We start from the raw sequence: 19531 nt of genomic DNA on the forward strand, positions 1-19531 counted from the left end.
CGACAACACCAACCACTACAGGGTGGGAGGTATGCTCATGACTGCTGGCTGCAACTGACCAAGGCCCGCATATGTATCTATATCTGTATCTTTTTGTATCTGTGTACATAAATACACACATATATGTATCTATATTGTATCTATTTGTATCTATACACATAAACACACACACATGTATCTATATCTGCATTTGTATCTATCTGTATCAATCTGTATCTGTACACATAATCACACACATATGTATGTGTGTATTTTCATTGCTTGAATATTAGGGGTGGATGTGTGTGAAGTTGAGTTCCCCCTTAGCTTTGAATCTAGTCTGTAAGAACATTCTTTGCCTTTCTTTATTCTCAAATAATGAAATTCCTAATTCCCCAAACAACAGCTTTACCATTTGCTGGATGACATAATGAATAAATTAGTTTAATTTCTACACCCGTTACTCTGGAGAAAGAAAGACAATATAAGGAAGGGTCAAAACTCTTTGTAGTTCTTTATTCTCTAGGCTGAGATGTATAAAGTCCAAGCACTTTGTTTAAACATTACAAAGAGGCTGGGCATGGTGGTGCATACTAACCATCCTAGAACTTGAGAAGCCAGAGGCAGAAAGATCAGGGGTGTCCGGTCATCCTTGGTTACATAGCAAAAACTAAAGAAGGGCAAACATTTATTCTTTGGTCCCTTTATGTTCATCACTGGCAACAGCTGGGTTCAGATGTGTGGTTTGGGATTTCATTTTTATTTTCCTCTCCTTCTCCAGTGCTTTATTTTTGCCTTTGTATAATTCTTTTTTTGAGGCAAAATCTCATGTAGCCCAGGATGGCCTCAAACTTTCTATGTAGCAGAGGATGCCCCTGGGCTCATGCTTGTCTTGCCCCCTCCTCCTGTGTGGTGGGATTACAAGCATGCTCCACGCAATCTGGTTTGTGTGGTGCCAGGCTGGAGCCTAGGGCATGCCTTCAAAGTGAGCACTCTCCCGACTGAGCTGCATTCCCTCATTTCTTATTTTGAGCATGTAGATCATTATCAGACTTAGAAAAAGATTCAGAGAGGTGGCCCCTCCCATTGCATGTGTCTTTTTTCTAGGAGTCTTTGTGGCTCACCAATCTCTTTCTTTCTTAAGGAGGCAGAGGTCTCATACTATAGCCCATGCTGGATTTGAATTTAGTATGTAGCCAAGGCTGCCCTCAACCCTCCTGCCTTAGCTCTCAAGTGCTGCAATTCACAGGCATGAGACACTATACCCAGCTTTGGCTCACAAATCTTACTGTTTTCGGATTCATCATTAGTGTGTATGTGTTTTACCCAAACAAGCAGATATATTTATGTTTTCTTATTTTCTTTCATTCATATATATATACATACATATATATATGTATATATATATGGCATATGATAATGCTCTCTGACACTTGCTTTTTTTGTATCATAGCATGTCCTGGAAATCACTGTGTATTTGTTCACAGAAGTCTGCCTTACTCTTTTTTATAGTCTTGCTGACAGTGTTTTGTCAAGCTTTTGAGTTTTTGCCAGTTTGTGGAGGGATAAATAGTATCTCTGTAGTTTTAATTTGAAATGGAGTGAAACTTAACATCTTTGCACACACTTACAGGCTCTTTTTGGAGCGTTACTGGGAATTGTTTATAGCTTCTCCCATTTCTTAGAGAACCCCCCTCTTAGTGTTTAAGTTTTTTAAATACCAGGAATATCTTTCCTTAATCTACGTATATGGACATAATTTTCTTCAATTTGCCATGTGTGGACATCTCTATTTTCGTAAGATAAACAGAGTCAAACCTGACCAGTTCAATCACTTTTTAAAAATGTGTGTGTGTGTGTGTGTGTATGTGTGTGTGTGTGTGTGTGTGTGTGTTATACGCACATGTGTCCACCAGAGGACATCTGGTATTCTGCTCTGTCACTCTCTGACTTACTTCCTTGAGACAGGCTCGCTCACTAAACCTGGAGTGAGGCTGGCAGCCAGTAAGCCCCAGTGATCCTCCTGTCCCCAAAGTACTAGGGGTTGTAGAAATGTCTCCATGCATGGCTTATACAGTGCTGAGATGGAACTTCATATATGCTAAGCAGGCACGTGGAGGACATGGGATGTTTGGAGGGTATAAATGGGACTCTATCAACGGTGGCGGGGGCTGAGCTAGCTGTGCAACACTTGTGGGTCTCGAGTCTTCTCTGATCTTTGCTTCCCTTAGAGAGGCACAGCCAAGAACTTCTCCTAGTGTTCCACCTGGTCCCTCCTGCTGACTTGTGCAGAGGCCGAGGCCTGGCTGTCTCTGCTAGGTCATGCCACCGTTACTGATTCCTGTTTGCTATCCTGACTCCACTAAACTAGACTGCTGGTGTATCCGTGAAGTGTTTGCTAGTGAATCAGGCTGCTGTTGCTGCTGACTTGTGAGCCGAACTGCCGATTTCCAGACAACACAGACAGGAGTTACTCCAAAGAACCTTCCTAAACAGGTCCACTTCTCCCATATCCTTTCTTTCCCACCACCTCTGGTAGGTGGTAGGCTACAAGGGATGTTAAAGCATTTAAGAACCATCATTAAAAGTCGGACTTGAAAAAATTACGGTGTGGGGCTTTCAAGCTTTCACACTTGGTCCATACCTGTTTATCTGTAGCCCATGAGCCTGGAGGCCGGCTGTGGGGTCCTTGACTAGCATTCTTGCCTTGAACACTGTGTAAATGCATTTCCTTGCTGCCTTACTGTTTTGAATTTCTCTTAGGAAGTGTGATCCTGCCTGCTGCCTCTTTATGTCTTCCTTGCCTTTGAATTTTAAATGTGTGTGTGTGTGTGTGTGTGTGTGTGTGTGTGGTGTGATATGTATGTGTGTAAGTGTGTGTGTCATGGCATGCATGTGAAGATTAGAGGATTACTTCCTGTGTGGTTCACACCTTCCACCCTGCTGGAGATTTGGTTTCTTTGTTGCTAGCTGGCCTGCAACCTTCTGGGAATTCGCCGGTCTCCATCTCCCACCCCGAGAGGAACAGCTGTGAGTGCAGTCATGCATGCACTGCCTTCTCAGACTTCCTGGGGATCTGAACTCAGCTCCTTATGCTTGCACAGCAAACACGTTGTCCACTGAGGCACTGAGGCACCCAGGCCTTCTGCTGGTTTAAGTAAGAGATATCTACTACAAGCGCTAAGGTAAGTCTTGGCTATTCCACACCATTTCCCCCAAGGTGTGTGGAATTCACCTTTGATGTGTAGTGTTGAAATTTCCTTTACTCCTGGAGTATTTTGCAGATGAAAATTGTTGAGAGATACTAAACTGGAAAGTATGTTCAGTAGATGATGATGCTGGGCTCAAATCCAGAGTCTTGCTCATGGTAGGTAAGGACTTAGCTCTGAGTTACACCCCAGCAGAGATGAACATTTTGGGGTGTTCACGGAGGATAATAGTGTTGTTTTGAGACTTTCCCTGTGTAGCCCTGGCTGTCCTGGAACTTTCTCAATAGACCAGGTTGTCCTTGAATTTAGAGATTACCTGCCTCTGCCTCCTGCTTGTTGACATTAAAGGTGTGTGTCACCACCGGCTCAGATATTAACATCTTAATATCAACTTTGTTTTACTTTTAAAGTTTCCTTCTCAGGGATTCCAATTCAATGGACTTGACTCCTCTTCCCTGGCTATCAACAACTTATATCTGAACCTTTTAACTTATTTTTCTCATCTCCAATCTCCTCCCTCCCTCCCTTCCTGATCTTTTTTTTTTCCTCCCCATCCTTCTCTTTTTGGGTGTGTATGTGTGTATAGTGTGCACATGTGTATATGCGTGTTTGTGTATGTATTCATACATGCACACAAAGGCCAGAGCTTACATGTTCCTGTTGGGTGGGGATGTGTCATACATGCATACATGTGTGTGTGTGGAAGGCAGAGGTTGACCTGTGGACTGGCCTTTGACAGCTCTTTACCTTATATACTGAAACAGGTCTCTTACTTATACCAAAGCTTGCTGGTTCTCAGCTTGTTGAGCTAGTCAGCTTGCGCTGGAGACTACCTGCCTCTACCTCCCACGCACAGTATCTCGGGTAGGCTACCAAGCCTGTCCACATTTTAGGTGGGTTCCTGGGGTTCTAACTCCTGGTCCTCACAAGCAAGTACTTTAACTGCTGAGCCATCTCTCCAGACTATAATTATCATTTCTTTAACCCCCTTCCCCTCCCCCTCCTCTTCCTCTTCTTCTTCCCCATTTTCTTTGCCTCTTCCTCCTTCTCTTCTTCCTCCTCTTCCTCCTCCTCCTTGTTCTTGTTCTTTTGTCTCTCTCTCTGTGTCTTTCTGTCTTTCTCAATCTCTGTCTGTCTTTGTCTCTTTCTGTCTCTCTGTCTCTCATTTATAGCAATCTTCCTGGCTCAGCCTCCTGAGTGCTGAGATTACAGGTGACACAACCACCATCAGTCAATGTGTGTGTGTGTGTGTGTATGTGTGTGTGTGTGTGTGTGTGTGTGTGTTGGGGAACAAAATCAGATGAAATGTTAGGATTCCTCTTCCACACTCAGCAATATGACTAACTTTCCGTTTTGCTTTTGCTGTGACAGTTTTGCTGTCCTTTGCCTTCCCAGATAGGAAGCATTTGGGGGCAGGGCTCTGGGTGGAGACTTTCTCTTCTGTCCTCTGCAGTTTTCAACTGATGATGCTGATGCTGTGCTGGGGGAGGGGCCGTTCTTCTCTTTCCTGTTCTTTGGGGTTTGTCCTGCTTCCCCTTCACTACCAGGCCGCTGAGGGGCAATGGTTGTTCCCACTTATCTGACTTTACCGAAGACGCTTGGGTGTGTTCAAGCTTGTCATCTCTTCAGTATTTTCCAAATCTCTTCTCTGGTCAGTACAGTGCTGGGATTCTAGTACCTGGAACAGAGCTTCTCCTTACGGTGTGAGAAACCTGTCTTCTGTGAAGGGCATCTGCAGAATGGGGTGTCTGTCTGGTGGAATGGGGTGTCTGGTGGAATGGGGTGTCTGGTGGAACTAAGGCCTTTCCTTCTCACTCCTGAGAAGTCTGACGTTCAGGTGAGGCTCAGAATCCTGGTAGCCCAAGGCTCGCTGAGCTCTTTGTTCAGGATTGGGCAGGCTGCCGCCCAGGGAGTCCCTTCCTCCTGCAGTGTGGGCAGATCTCAGAAATATTTGCAGGCTCTCAAGTACTGGAAATTCTTTTCCAGACACAGGGACTTAGAGAGTCACAAGGGCACGGACAAGGTTACAGTCACCAGAGCTGCTGTCAGAGAACTCGCTGCTGCCTGCTCTATTAAGTGGGTTACTATGCTCACCTCATTCCCTCAAGAAAGCAACCAATAAAAACCGAAAAGATTTAAAAACATAAATTACCATCTATCTCCCTTCTTTTTCACGTTTATTTAAAACCATCACCATTCCATTTTGCTTTTAAGAGCAGGCAGGGTCATCCTTACAAGCAAGCTCCTTGAAATCTACCTTCCCTGTCTTAGTCTTGTTCAGACCACAGGGCAGTGCATGCCTGTTATCCCAGGACTCAGAAGTCTGATGCAAAAGGAGTGCTGCGAGTTCGAGGTCAGTCTGGGTTGTAGGATGAGACCTTGTATTAAAAAAGAGAAAGCACAAATAAAAAATAAAAACCCAAGAACCCACTATTGCCCAAATAGTAAATGAGACAGACGGACGTCGGGCCGGGCGACCTCTGCAGACTGGACCATTCCAAGTCTTTAGGGAACCGCGCGTCCGCGCCCGCTGCCTCCACCTGCCACTCCCGGGGGCGCGCAGTGGGCGGGGCGCCGCTGCCATGGAGACTCGTCTCCGCCCCCCGCGCCCGCCCCTCAGCGTCGATTGGTCGCCCTTTGCACCCTGACCCCGCCGCCGGGCCGCCGCTTCCTGCCGGGCGCCGAGCGCCGAGCGCCGCCCGCCGAGCGCCGCGTCTTCCCGCGCCGCCGCCCCGAGCTCCGCCCGCCGCGCGCTCCGCCCGCCGCGCCGCCAGGCTGCCCGGCGGCCGCCCAGAGCGAGGATGCGGCGGCGCTCGCGGATGCTGCTGTGCTTCGCGCTGCTCTGGGTGCTGGGCATCGCCTACTACATGTACTCGGGGGGCGGCTCCGCGCTGGCCGCGGGCGGGGGCGGCGCCGGCAGGAAGGTGAGTGCCGCGAGGCCTGTGCGCCGACCCGGGCCTGCAACGGGGAGGCACCGTGCACGGAGAGTGCTCCCCGGCTCCGGGCAGCAGCCGTGGGGACCCTGGCCGGGACGCGCGCCTCAAGTTTTCTCCGGGCCCTCAGGCCAGCGGCGCGAGCCCTGGCCCTGTCCGGCTCACCCGGGGCTCTGGGTGCAGCGACTTGCCTCTCGCACGCGGGGCGCGGGCACCCGGAGCCACGTACCGCCCTGCGCCAGGATCTTGGAGGCTGTTATCTCGCTGGCGACACTGCGCTCCACTCCCTGTGCCGGGATCATAGGGACTCCCTTCCGCCGGACTCCCTGCCCCTCGCTCCGTACTCCGCCCAGCTCACCCCGGAGCCCCACTCCCTGCTCCGGGATCTTGGGGATCATTGTCACCCGAAACCCGGTGCTCCCCGAGCCACATTCCGCCCAACTGGAACCCGCGACCCTCGTGTCTTGCGCCACGATCTTGGGGACCTTGGTCGGGCTGGAACCCTGGTGCTCCAGCGATCAGAGGCGTGATTCCTCCCGATCCCCCTCATCCAGCACCCTGGCAATGGGGTCGACCGTGGTTCTGCCAGACCCCCTGTCCTACTTGCTACATTGCCCACCTCGGCCCTTGGCCGCTCACGGCGGCGGGAACTACCTAGCCTTTTGCGCTTGCTTTTCCTAACCCCAAGTCCCTCCTCGGTGTGTGTCTCTGATGGGTTCGATGTGAGTCCGGGGGCTTAGAGCTTACAGGTTCTGATCGGCAGTCATCTCGGCTTGGGTACCAAGTGGACACTGAGCGAGCGTGAGATCCTTGCCTTGGTTGGTGCTGTCTGGGCTTGTGTTGGATTCTCTCCGGAGGGGTTTGTGATGTTTTACTAGCTAACGAGCTTCAAAATATAGTTATATTTTCCAAAGATTGTAGCCCTCCTTTTTTGATTTTGAGTAACACTACACGACCAGAAATGAAAGTAGACGGCGGCTTAGGGAGCTAGCGGGTAGGGTCTTGAGTAGGATGGACTGCCCATGAGCCGACTTTACCCCTAGTCAGATGTTGAATGTCAAAGGCACACAGGCTGATTCCCTTTTTCTCTGGCATCTTCAAGTTATTCCTAGCCGCAGGTACGGAGGAAGGGAGGGAGGGAGGAAGGAATGGAGGGAGGTGGAAGTGTCTTTTTGGCTCTGGGAGGGGTTCATGATTCCTTTTTATTGTCAGTAACGAACGTGGAAACAGTGTTTCCCTGTGCCTGGCTTGTGTGGGGTGGACACTGACTCTCATCAGCCTTGCTTTCTGAATGGCTGGTGTGTTGGGAGCCCCTGCTTGCTAGGTTTTAAGTCTAGTACATGTGGCTGGTGGCAGCAGCCAGGTTTTTGAGCACCATGGTGACTCTGAGCAAGTGTGGTATGTACAACTTTGCTTCCCCAGGGGACTTCCCTCACCTTGGGAATAGCCTGGCTGCTGACAATGCTTTTTCCCATTTACACAAAGAGGAAGCCCTGGATCAGCACAGGTATGTAGAAAGGCACCTGTGGCATCAGCCTCCCAGAGGTGCCACCCTACCTCTGGGGGTGTCTGTTGGCAAGCAGTTGGCTGGTCTCCTCATTAAAGTTGTCTGGATGCCTAAGAGGTATAAGCTTTAGGTGTGATCTGATGGAGACCCTATAGAAAGATTAGATCGATGACCTGGGGTTCTGTTGTCAGTGAGCCATAAAATGTAGTCCTGGCTCAGTATCATGGTTTAGTGATCTGCAGGGCAGGGAAGTGGTGTGAAAACTGCAGTAGATTGTGAAATTTCAGTAGTGCTCCCATTGAGGTAGCAAGGTGGATCCCGAGAGAGGCAGAGGATGCCCCCAAACTGTATAGTGCCGTCTTGAATCCCTTACTGGGTTTAAACACTAAAAGGCTCCCCACATTTAGCTCATCCCCTTGATAAGAGAAAATGTGCGATTCCTTCAGCTTGTACAGCATGAGTGTGAGGATAAGAAGAGCAGCGTTACTGAGAGCCCGGAGATTTTTTTTTTTTTTTTTTTTCAGCGATAAGTAGACGGCGTTTCTTCTGTGTTTGGTGCCGATCACAGCAGGCTCTTGTTCCACCTTTAGTTAGTTCTTCATGCTCTGCTGTTTCATTCCCAAGGGGCCCCAGGCTTCAGGGCTGTGCTTTGGGGATTGTCTGAGGGCATCCTGTTAGGGTTTCTGCTGCTTCAGCAGCCGGGCCAGGCTGTGCACTGTGTGCCCTGCCTGCTAAACAACAAGTCTGAGAACCACTGTTCTCCATTTAGCAAAACCCAGGAAGTCATCTCACCTCAGACTACAGACTGAATGAACTAAGGAGCTGAAAACCAGCTGTCAGCATTTGCTTTAAAGCCGGGACTCGGTGCTGTGATTCCGCAGGGCCGAGGCTCCGAGTTAAAGCAATTTATGCATACTGTTTAAAATTGCATTTCATTTGTATAGGTGTCTCCCCCTGCCATATTTACTCTTGCCTCCCTAAACTGATGATTTGCACTTCAAGAATGCCTTTCCTTTGAGCATCTTAAATGGTTTAAAATTTTAATCACGTTAAGTTTCCCTGGGGCCCTGGTATGCTGGCAGTGGATGGCGCTGCATAGGAGGGAAGGGATTTCTGTTGAAAGGAAGCTGCCTCTGGCTGAAGTGAAGCAACAGGAACGGTTCTCAGTCTGAGCTCAGCTGAGAGACTGAGGGCCCCTTCATGGACTGCCTCAGAGCTTGAGGTACTGTTCTTCCTGGGAGCTGGCACCTCAGGTGCAGGTGTTTGGCGGTTAGGCAGGAAGCATTGGGGAGGGACCTTTGGTGGGGGACACTCACTGGGAGAACAGTAGGTTCTAAAAGCAGAGAAGGGACTATGCTGTCCTGTAGAGGGCTTCCCATGGGAAGCTGGCTGGCTCACTTGTTCATGTGGCTGATGTGGAGGGGACCACTACCACCTTGAGTAAGAAGTTAGGCATACAAGTGGACGGTGATGGCAAGGTGGCCCCAGTGGTGCCGGGGACATCTCTTTCTTTTGCTCAGTAACCCTTCCTCAGTCGCTGCTCATCTCTGCCTCTCTGCTCTCTCATCAATGTTGGGAGAGTAGCATCCTTATACCATGGCTTTGCTTATCCTTTTTAGTTTCTTAGAATTATATGCTATTAGTACGTGATCAATAACTGATACAGAAAGAAGGAAAGAAAGAAACGAGAGAAGAATCCCCTAGCCCCAGAAAATGGAGTGAGCTCGAATCCTGTGAAGCTTTTGTTTCTGGCAAACTGTGCACCCCAGTGTCTTCTTTGTGTACTCCTGAGGGACAGGTCTGCAAGGTTCCTTCAGGATTTGCACAGAACCTTGGGTTCTGTTAATAAGTCATTAGTGGGGAAATCCTGGGGACACCAGCTCTGGACCCAGCTGTGGTGACATAATGGGGTTCCCAGTAGCCAAAGTGGGTGAGGTGTGCACCCTGACTTGAGGGGAAAGTCCATGATGGTTAGAGTCCTGGAGCTGCTCCTGAGTCTTGGCAGGATGGGCTCCAAGCTCCCCACCCTTCCCTGATCCCTGGTTAGGAGGAGTAGCTGGGCTTATCTAAGGCTGACAAGAGGCTGCCACACAGTATCCTGACCTTTGTGGAAGGGTACCAATGATAGGCGTGCAATCTAAGAAAGGCCATTTGCACGAAGTATGACACAGGCCTGCCATCCTGGTATTTAGGGGTGGAAGCAGGAGGATCAGGAGTTCAAGGTCACGGTTTCTTACATATCACCTTCAAGCCTAGGCCAGGCTGGGCTGGATGAGACCCCGTTCCAAAAATGGTGCAGGGTGTGGTGGGGGTGGGAAAGCCTCCTTAAGGGAAATAAAGCTCCCTGCTCCAGAATTCTGTTGTGGCTGCCCAGGGCAGTGCAAACACATTAGACACAGATTGTGACCTACAAACACTAGAAAGATAGCAAGTTATGCCCTGGACCCTCCAGCAAAGGTGAAAACCTGTTTACCAGTAGCTAGGGCATCAGTCTGCTCGGCTTGCGGGCGAGCTGTGGTGGGGTGAGAGTGCGGAGGGCCTGGGAGCAGGGACAGGCTTTTAGTCTGATGGAAGAAAGGGCCTTTGGGGTGAGGTGGGGTGGGGGTCGGGGATAAGGGATGGGGTTGTTTCCTCTTCTTCGTATCTAAGGAGGGGTATGTGAGAGACAGACATGCATGTAGCTTCCCTGCTGCTGCTCCTCAGGAATATGATGTCCACCCACGGCTGCTGTGATGCCTCTGCTCAAAGTCCTGGTCACTGCGAGGAGGCTCAGACAGAGGCCAGGAAGGCTGCGAGGGCTTCTGGGGACAGTCTCCTGCAGGCTCAGCTAAATGCCCAGGGGGGGACCTGGGCTATGGCCCAGCCCGCTCCCTGAGGTCCTTATCTCCCTGTGCAGCCTGTTTGAGAGCGCGGCTTGATGGTGACACTGAGATTTGCTGGTGAGACAGAGGGGAGTCATGTGTGTATCTGGTAGCCACTGTCTTTGTATTTTTTTTTTAAGATTTCTTTCTTTCTTTCTTTCTTTCTTTCTTTCTTTCTTTCTTTCTTTCTTTCTTTCTTTCTTTCTTTCTTTCTTTCTTTCTTTCTTGTACACCATTGCCCTCTTCAGACACACCAGAAGAGGGCACCAGATCCCATTACAGATGGTTGTGAGCCACCATGTGGTTGCTGGGAATTGAACTCAGGACCTCTGGAAGAGCAGTCCGTGCTCTTAACCGCTGAGCCATCTCTCCAGCCCAAGCCACTGTCTTAATTATGCACCTAGAGCCCCACAGGCTCTAGTTGCTTATCTCTCCCTGCCCACCTGCCCCTGTATTGTTGAGAAAGTCAGTCTCCCTCTTGTCCCCCTTTCCACATAGAGCAGCTAAGGTCACCCACTAGGGTTCCTGTGCCCACTTCCCTGTCATAACAGGTACCGAGTGGTGGACCGTTCACCTCTTGTCAGTGACTTGAGGTCTGGCCTTGCCTTGAGCAGAAGTGCTTGTCTACCCACATGGTCTCAGCTCCTTCCTGCCGAGGTCTCTTTTGATGCAAAACCTCAGTAGTGCTTCCCACAAAGGCTGCCCAAGGAACTTGGGAACTGGCCGGGCCAGGCGGGCAGCTTGCCTGCCTGGATGGTTACTGTTACTCTGATGTACTTGAGACGCTCACCACAGCAGAACTTGACCTTGCTCTCTCTGGGTGGGAAGACCTCCTGGCCTTTGGCTTTAGCATTGTATTCGGGACCCGCTCCAGCCTCAGAGGTTCTCCTGGGAGAATATACCTTAGTCTACAAGGCCTTTCTGTCTCTCTTCCCAGAGACTGTGGTGTGGGCCCATTTGGAGTGGAATAGGAAGATGGGGGATCAGGCTTCAACACCAGTCAGCTCGCCTGCTGAGACGGTTTGATTTTTTTTTAGGCTCCCATCCTGGAGTGGGTCTGGGTCTGCCAGCATCCTCCCGACATGGTTTGTACTGTAAAGCCGGCATGTCCATACCTAGTCTTGTGCCGTAGTGTGGGCCTAGGAAGCATTTGTCGTGCTGCACAGATTGGGTTTCGTGTCAGCAGGCTGACATGTAGACAGCCGTGATTCACAGGGGCTGGGAATGTGGAAAAGCAGGCCCTCTTACTTGAACTCTCATTTCTGGAGCCGCAGTTTGGGCTTTCCTAGGAGCCATATGCCATCCCGAGGCTGATGTGACAAAACTTCAGTGGACGGTGGCTGTCTCTGGCCAAGCTGACCCTGTCACCCATGGCCCAGCCTCTCCTTGCAGGCTGTCATCCTGGTGAATGCCCCTTCCTCCTAGAAACGCCCCGTGAAGTGAGCAGTCTCCTCCAGGCCACCTTGCTGGCCACCTCCTTCAAGGTGTGCAGCTCTTGTCTCTCCCAAAGTAGAGGAATGCCAGGAAATGGGTGGATCAGGGCCATTGGTTTGTAGTGTGTGACTTAGCAGTGGCCAGTGGTTGGAGGCTTCAGCTTTTTGGGGTCCACCCCCTCCACTGTGGGAGGCTCACAGCATTGCCAACCTCTGCACACTGGGTGCAGCACCCTCATAGGTTATACCAGATCCTACCATGGCATGGAGCAGAACTGACCTACATGCTCAGGAGGGTACTAGTAACTGTTTCGCTTCTTGCTGCAGCTTTGTGGCTGGGCCGTCTCAGAAGGAAATAGCCAATCGGCGAGTTCTACGGTGGGCCCCCTTTAGGGGTACGTATGTGACTACTAAGTTTTAAAATCTAATAGATACCTGCTTAGCACCCACTGCATGCCATGTGTGTCCTTAAAGCATCTGTCCTTAAAGTTTGTACTGAAGAAAATGAAGGGTCGGAAAGGCAAGAGGCTCTGCGAGGGTTATAGAGCTTGTGGGTAGACAATCGCTTGGGCTGTGGTGGCATCCGCCTCCTGTTGTCAGGATGGGGGTGTGACTCCCCGAGATTCCTAGACCCCTTCCTTGGTTGACAGTGTCCTTTCCCTTACTGTGGTGGTGACTTAGGGGAGGCACCCTGTGCCCTGTGTGCTTAGGAGTGTCTAATGGCAGCTGCAGGCTGCTCACCTTATCTCAGGTTTCTTCCCGTCTAGCGTCAGATTTACCCTCTTACCCTCAGGTTTTAGCCTGACCAGCAGCAGTTATCCTTGACGCTGCACTGGCTGAAAGAGTGGTACCAGGGTCTGTCCCTGTCATTCTCTTCCCAAGTGTCTCTCGAGATTCCCGGTGTGCAGAGGAAGCAGCTGGAGTGGCTATCAGTCAGCAGTGCTGTAGTGGCTTCTGAGATCTTCCAGGAAGGCTCGCCCAGGTGTGACCTTTGACGCCTTGCTTTGGAAAATCAGTGGGCCCCAGATGAAAGGTCTTTCTTAGTAAATCACCTGGGATGGGAACCTGAGTAACCACGGGCAAATTAAAGACTCAGACTGGAAGCTGCCTATAAATTAAGCACTCCTTAGGCGTGGGGTGAGTCTGGTGCTCACAGTAGGAATTGTAGCTGCTGTCCTGCAGAGCGGTGTGGCCCAGTGTGGGATGCCTGGCTGCCTGGCTGTCCTGTTCTGACTGCCTTGGGCTTTCCTGTTGACCCACTTGCTGAACCTTTGCTTCCAATGGTCACCTCCCCTCCATCCTCTCCCACCCTGCCTGGACTGTCTGCCTTCTCAGCTCACTCCTGGTCACCACAACACGACATTCTCTGTGTCTCAATCCTTTTGTATCAACCCCAAGGCTCCCTTCTTTGTAAAATGCCCTGTAGTTTGTGTGCCACAGGGAAAGAAAGAATTGTCCATTGAACCAAATAATGTGCTTTCTTATCATTTAACATTTTTATTTTCTACTCACCAGTAAAGCCCTTCAGACATCATCAGACATTGGGTTTTCTATGTATCACTCTTGCACACAGACACAAAGGAGATCCTAAGTGAATATTTGGGGGCAGGCATCCCGAAACTTTTTCTGAGTCCAGCCATTTTCTGTCTGCTTTTCTCAGTTGTCCACTGTGTCACCAGGATCATTGGTGACAGCATTTCCCAAGGGAGGGGGACCATAAAAGTGCTAAGGGGCATTGGCTCTGCCTCAAAGCAACCTGGCAGTTGTGTAATTAGCCACCCCTGACTCTGCAGGTCTCCCCTGAATCCTGCTGAATTCTCCATTTCACTGTCTGCTTCTGTCTCATCCTGACGAGATTTCCAGGGATCACTGTTTTGGGATTTTCTTTTAAGCTTTTGACATACGTCCAGCGGATCAAGGTGCCCCGCCTGTGGTGATGCTTCGGGGCTCTAGCCCAGCTTATAGAGACTTGGGTGGTTTGGGGGGACTTATTCCAGTTTCTCACGATCGACCATACGCAAGGATCATCTCAGAATGGACCAGTCAGAGCTCTGCTCTTTGTCATCTATGAGAGCCCAGTTGCTCTGGGCCTCTCTGTGTCAGACGAGGTTGACCTCTGCCTACTCCGTTCCCAGAGTCCTGATAGCCTGGTACTTCTTATTTCAGAGAGCAGCTGAGAGTATGCACCCATTCAGAAAACATGCTGGCGTGTTCACCACGGAAGAGGTCCCCTTGGGTGCCAGGTTGCAGAGGGGCAATTGTGTCTTACATTGAGATTTCAGTTAAAAGGTAGCGAGTGTATTTTGAGGCGTCCCTTCGGTGGGTGAGAAACACTTAGTGAGGTTTGATCAACGGTGCTTTGAAGTCCTGGAAGATCCTGACAGGAAAGCATTCACCATTTGTGCTGATTGATTTCTGCCTTTGATACCCCACTAGGAGCACTTTGTGGCTGAGTGTGAATCAAAGTAGGCACAGGTCACTGTCACCTAAGCTTCTGTCAGCAGCTCACAGCCCTTTACCTAACAAGACTGCTGTGGCCATTCAATGGAGGTTTCTTGATTGCCCTGTCTATCTGCGTCAGCACCCTGCCTTATCATGGGCAGGAAGATGGAGTGGAAGACCATTAATAAATGTATATTACTCCCCTTTGTTCCTCCAACAGGATGTTATTGCAAAACTCCCGCATATTACCTCGTATTTGTAACTGGCAGTTTTGGCAAGGACACGATACTGCATATTTCCTGTAAGGTGTAATTCCTGGTGACTTCAATTTATATCAGCCTTGACACTGTAATTCCTGAAAGGCTCCAAGCCCCGCCCTCTGTCTTGCTTCTCTGTAGGCTGGGAAGTTTTTCCTTTGTACGCACTATTAGACTGTCCCCCAGGTCACACAGTAGCAAAGTCAGGCTGTTTTAAGGTCTCAGCAGCTGCCTGTGTCAAGGCTTCTGGGAAATCCAGCACTGGACGGACCGTTTTCAGTCTGCCCCTGATGCACAGGCACAGATACCAGGTCTTCCTCTTGTACTCAGCCACAGCTTCAGGCCAGGGGGTGCTGATTACAGGGCTCTTGTCTGCTTTTCCTTCATCAAACCTGCTGATGTAGATGAGCAGAAAGCTGGGTGTGTGTGTGTGTGTGTGTGTCTGGCCTTCTGGGTGGTCTGAGGCCCAAGCCTGGAATTGTGAAAGGGTGGTGACTGCAGCTTACCAGCCTTACTTGAGCTGGTAATGAGCTGGGGTGGCTCATTCCCAACAGAGAGAAACCAAGAACACATAGCAGTAGCATCATGCTGTGAACAAATTGATGCCCCCCCTTTTAAAAAAGGATTTATTTGTAAGTACACTATAGCTGTCTTCAGACACCCCAGAAGAGGACCATCAGATCTCATTACAGATGGTTGTGAGTCACCATGTGGTTTCTGGGATTTGGACTCAGGACCTTCGGAAGAACAGTCAGTGCTCTTAACCGCTGAGCCATCTCTCCAGCCCTGATGTCCTTTGTTTTAGGAAGGGATGGACTATCTACTCTTCCTGGCTTGAGCTGTCATCATATCAGTAGTGTTTGACTTTAGAATTTTTCTCCCCAGCAGGACAAGGGTGGCACATACTGTCATTTGCCTGTTCTGGCCTCCCAAGCTGCCTGGGTCCAGGAGCAGGTCCAGTGTGGAGCCTGAGAGCAATCCAGTGGTTTGCAAACAGTAGCTTCTTTGCCACCTGGCCAGCAAGTCATGGAGATCATAATACTAAGGGTTGTGCAGAAACTCAAGGCCGCCTTGCAGGGGTTGGAGACAACCTAGATACTGCACTGGAGCTGGCCCTGGGTCCCTCTGTAGGACCGGTATGACGTGGCAAAGAGGACATAGCGAAGTGTTGGGCTTGGGTCTAAGCCAGAGTGCCTGCGTATTAATTCTTGCTTCCTGGGTGGCTCCATGACCTCAGAGAAGTCACTTAGTCTTTGTGTGGTTTTGTCTTTTGCCTGTCTCAGCAGTTTCCAGTGTGCAGCGTGTTAGTATGTATAAACTGTTTGGATTGGTCCTGCTGTGCGCACAGCAGATGCTGTAGTGTGAGGCATTGTGAAGGCTGCTGTTAGTGTTAAGTGTTAAAGGTGGGAGCCAAGTAATGGTTGGTGTATGGCAAAGGGAGCCTTGGGAGCCTCGGTGCCACGGGGATGCCATCTCTTACAGTGGGTTGCTTGGGAAGAGCTGAGAGGACAGGACCTGGCACCCTTGTTCCTTCCTCACCTGAGGATGGCAGGCTAGGTGGTCACACAGTGAGAGCCAGTGCACAGACCTTGGCCTTCACTCCTAGAGCTGGGTTTCTCAAAAGTTCTTTCCCAATTCCACCCTTTCATCCCTTGTAACTTGTCTTTGAAAATTTGTATCAGGATTCTGTTTTAACTGTGTAACTATGTAATTAAATTTTAAAACCCATTGTTAATTGGCTATTTCAACACCTGGAGTTGTTACTATCTGAAACTTCCCCACAAGGTTCTGATTGGTAAACATTCTTTTGGTTTCATTGTGCAGCATCTCCTTGCCTTTGAGGCTGTGGGTGACAGACACAGGCAAGACGGAAAAATAGCTGTGGCAACACAGCACAGCTGCGGCAGGGCTGAGGCCTGGCCATGCCAATTGACTCAACATTTACACATTTACTCTCGGATTGCAGACGAACAAACTTTACTTCATAATGATTGCAGCAAAGAATAATCTAAAGTCTGGATGTTGGTGAGGATGCTGGACATGAGGAAGGCCATCACCCAGCCCTGCGTCACCCTGGAGTGACTCTGGGTCCCTGTCTGTTTGGTTCACAGTGAAGAGGGGCGTGGTGGGTCAGTGAGAGATGAAGGTGGGGCCCAAGGGTGCAGTGAAGCTCCTCGGCTGCCTCTACCTGCTCATGTGCTCAGAGGGGCTTTCTGGGAGTGGCCACAGCTGAACGGGCGGGCGGATAGGGGAGAAGAGTGGCTGTCTCCATCTTCCTGGACCAACTCCCTTCTTTGGGCCACCTGGAGTTGTCTTGGATCTAGGAAGGTCCCTGTTGTTATGGAGACACTGTGGCTCTGTGAGGTTGTGTTTTGAGTTGGACATATTTTAAGGTGTTTCCATGAGCCAAAGTATAGTGTCCCAGAGCAATGGCAGTCGAAGGCCTCAAAGACTAACAGGTGGCTTTGGTGAGCAGACTGAGTGGCTGCTGAACAGGGTTTGGATTGCTTTGCCTTTCTGGCCCCAGAGGTGTCCAGGCTGCTTGTACTCTCCCACCTTGAGGTCCTCCAGTGGTATATGCTCACACCTTGGTGGTCCACTCTTGAGATTATCTGATGCACCCTGATGTCTCTAGGTGATGCCCTCCCCTTGGTCCTCTGCTTCTAGCCTCCCCCACCCCCAGGTCCTTAATGCGTTAGCCCACCCCTGAGAGCCCAGTGTAGAACTGTCCTAGCATAGCCATCCTAACCTGAACGTCTGTGGTCACCTGCGAAGGGCCTGTTGACCTTTCTCCGTGGAAGGAGTTTTGGATAATGACCCTCTTCGGAGACTCTAGTCACTCGTCTTGACACCTCCCAGCGAGCTCTATGTCCTCCTGCCCCATCTGCATGTGCTCTTGTAGTCTTGGAAGGTGACAGACTGTATCAAATGTGAAAAGTAACTGAAGTGGAAACTTGAGGGTTCTTTGGAAAGTCAGTTGGGTCAGACGGTGTTTTGCTGGGTCAAGCACGTGAAAGAACATTCCTTAAAGTGGACACAGGTGTGAAAGGCTAGGCAGACTCAAGAAGGAACGATTTTGCTGAAGCAGACACAGGAGAGAGGATGTTCTGCTAAAGCAAGCATGTGAAAGGACATGCGATGAAGGATTCTTTGCTAATGACACACATGCATCAGTCTGCCTTACATTTCGCAGTTGAGCTGCATTTGTCAGGACTCCATAGAGATAAACACACCTAAAACCTTCTGGTGGAGTGCCGCAGTTTCTTGCTGCTTCCCCGACTTGGGCTGATTGGATGCACGTGCTGAGGCAAGGCACGTGGAGGGCACGTGATGTTTGGAGGGCATAAACGGGACTCCACGGAGTGACGGAGACTTGGCTTGTGAGTCTTTGCTTCCCTGAGACTGTCACAGCTGAGGCATTTCCCTGGTGTTCCTGCTGGTCCCTCTGCTGACTTGAGCCGAGGCGGAGGCCTGGCTGTCTCTGCTAGGTCGTGTCACCGCTGTTGTTAACCCAACTCTACCAAACCTGACTGCTGGTGTATCTGTGAGGTGTTTGCCAGTGGATCACAGTGAGCTGCCGATGCCTGCTGACCTGTGAACTGAACTGCTGATTTCCAGACAACACAGACAGGAGTTGCTCCAAAGAACCTTTCTTTTCCACTATTTCTGGTGGGTAGTGGGTTACAAGGAAAGTTAAAGTGTTTAAGAACCATCATTAAAAATAGGATTTGAAAAAATTAAAGTTATGGGTAACTCCTTCCGTGGCTATAGGTAAGTTGGCATCCACGCTAAGGTGAATCGTCATCTATGCTCTGTAATTCAGCCTGACACACTCGTTGGGTCTATTTTTAGTCTTTTGTTGGTGCCCTGTCCGGGAGTGTAGTGTTTGTTTCCATCTCCCCGAGGAAGTTCATACGACACTTGTGTGTCTCTCTTCCCCCAAGAGGCTCCTTTTGTTCCCTCTCGGTGTTGAGCTGCAGGAGAGTCTGGCTCCTGTTTGACTCCAGGAAGGGATCGTGACAGCTGTCTGTCAAGAGGGAGGCTTTGCAGAAGAATAGCTGACAGTCTGGAAAGTTGTCCATCCCGGCTGGTAGACGGCCATAGGTGGGAAGGCATATAGTAAAAGGCCACTTAGCAGCTGGGCCTGTGGAGAAGGGGAGTGGACTGTCTGCAGCCTCTGGTGCTTGCAGTGTGTCGAGACCTCTCTGGATTTAGAACCCAACTAACTCCAAGACACTGGTACGTCCTTCAGAAAGCTACCTTATGCTGAGGTCGGGGGAAGTGTGTAGCACTGAGTATTCTCAACATCTTAACTCAGTGTATCTGCTGTAGCTTCGTGGCCCGGTGTGGTAGCCTGTGGCCTGTGGTATCCCTGTGGCCTGTTAGCCTTCTTGGGTGGTCAATAGCTCAGCCCTACTGTCCACCTTCTCCAGCCTGCAGGAAAGGGCACTGCCAGCTCCCAGATGCTAATGCACATGTTTTTGGGTAAGCTGTCCCTTCCTTCCCAGGACCCAACATACCTTCCTTCCCAGGACCCAACATACGGGTTCTAAGTCTTTTCACCCTTTTATACTAGAATCGGCTGTGTGAAGTGGTCCTCAATGTTGGCCAAGGTAGGGAGTCAGCCTTGTTTCTGAGGTGAACTTGATTTTCTCTCCAGGTGCAGTGGGCACAAGGGTTAGGCGAGACTCGAGTTCTCTTGAAGCCCTCACCAGCCTGACTCAGCTGTGTTTGCAGTAAGCAAAGTAAGTTAGATCCTGGTGCATCTGTAGGTAGAGTTGCAACCTGTCCATGAGAGGTGGCACTAGCATGCGGGGCTGGTCAGGGAACATTGTAAGACACAGGCTCAGGATCAGGGTTTTGTTCATTACTCTCAGGACAGTCCTTCCCTATTCTATGAGCCTTTGAGT

At 50.2% G+C, this 19531-nt stretch overlaps 1 protein-coding gene across 1 annotated transcript in view; it reads left to right on the plus strand.

Moving 5' to 3' along the window:
- The first annotated feature begins 5867 nt into the window (after positions 1-5867).
- Positions 5868-19531, plus strand: part of Galnt2 (polypeptide N-acetylgalactosaminyltransferase 2) — a 109778-nt gene continuing 96114 nt past the window's right edge. The window contains exon 1 of the mRNA XM_021220167.1: positions 5868-6112. Coding sequence (XP_021075826.1) covers positions 5990-6112 — 123 coding nt within the window. The 5' untranslated portion in view covers positions 5868-5989. The remainder of the gene's footprint in view (positions 6113-19531) is intronic.

Source organism: Mus pahari, chromosome 20, assembly GCF_900095145.1.
Source record: "Mus pahari chromosome 20, PAHARI_EIJ_v1.1, whole genome shotgun sequence".
Classification (NCBI taxonomy): Eukaryota; Metazoa; Chordata; class Mammalia; order Rodentia; family Muridae; genus Mus; species Mus pahari.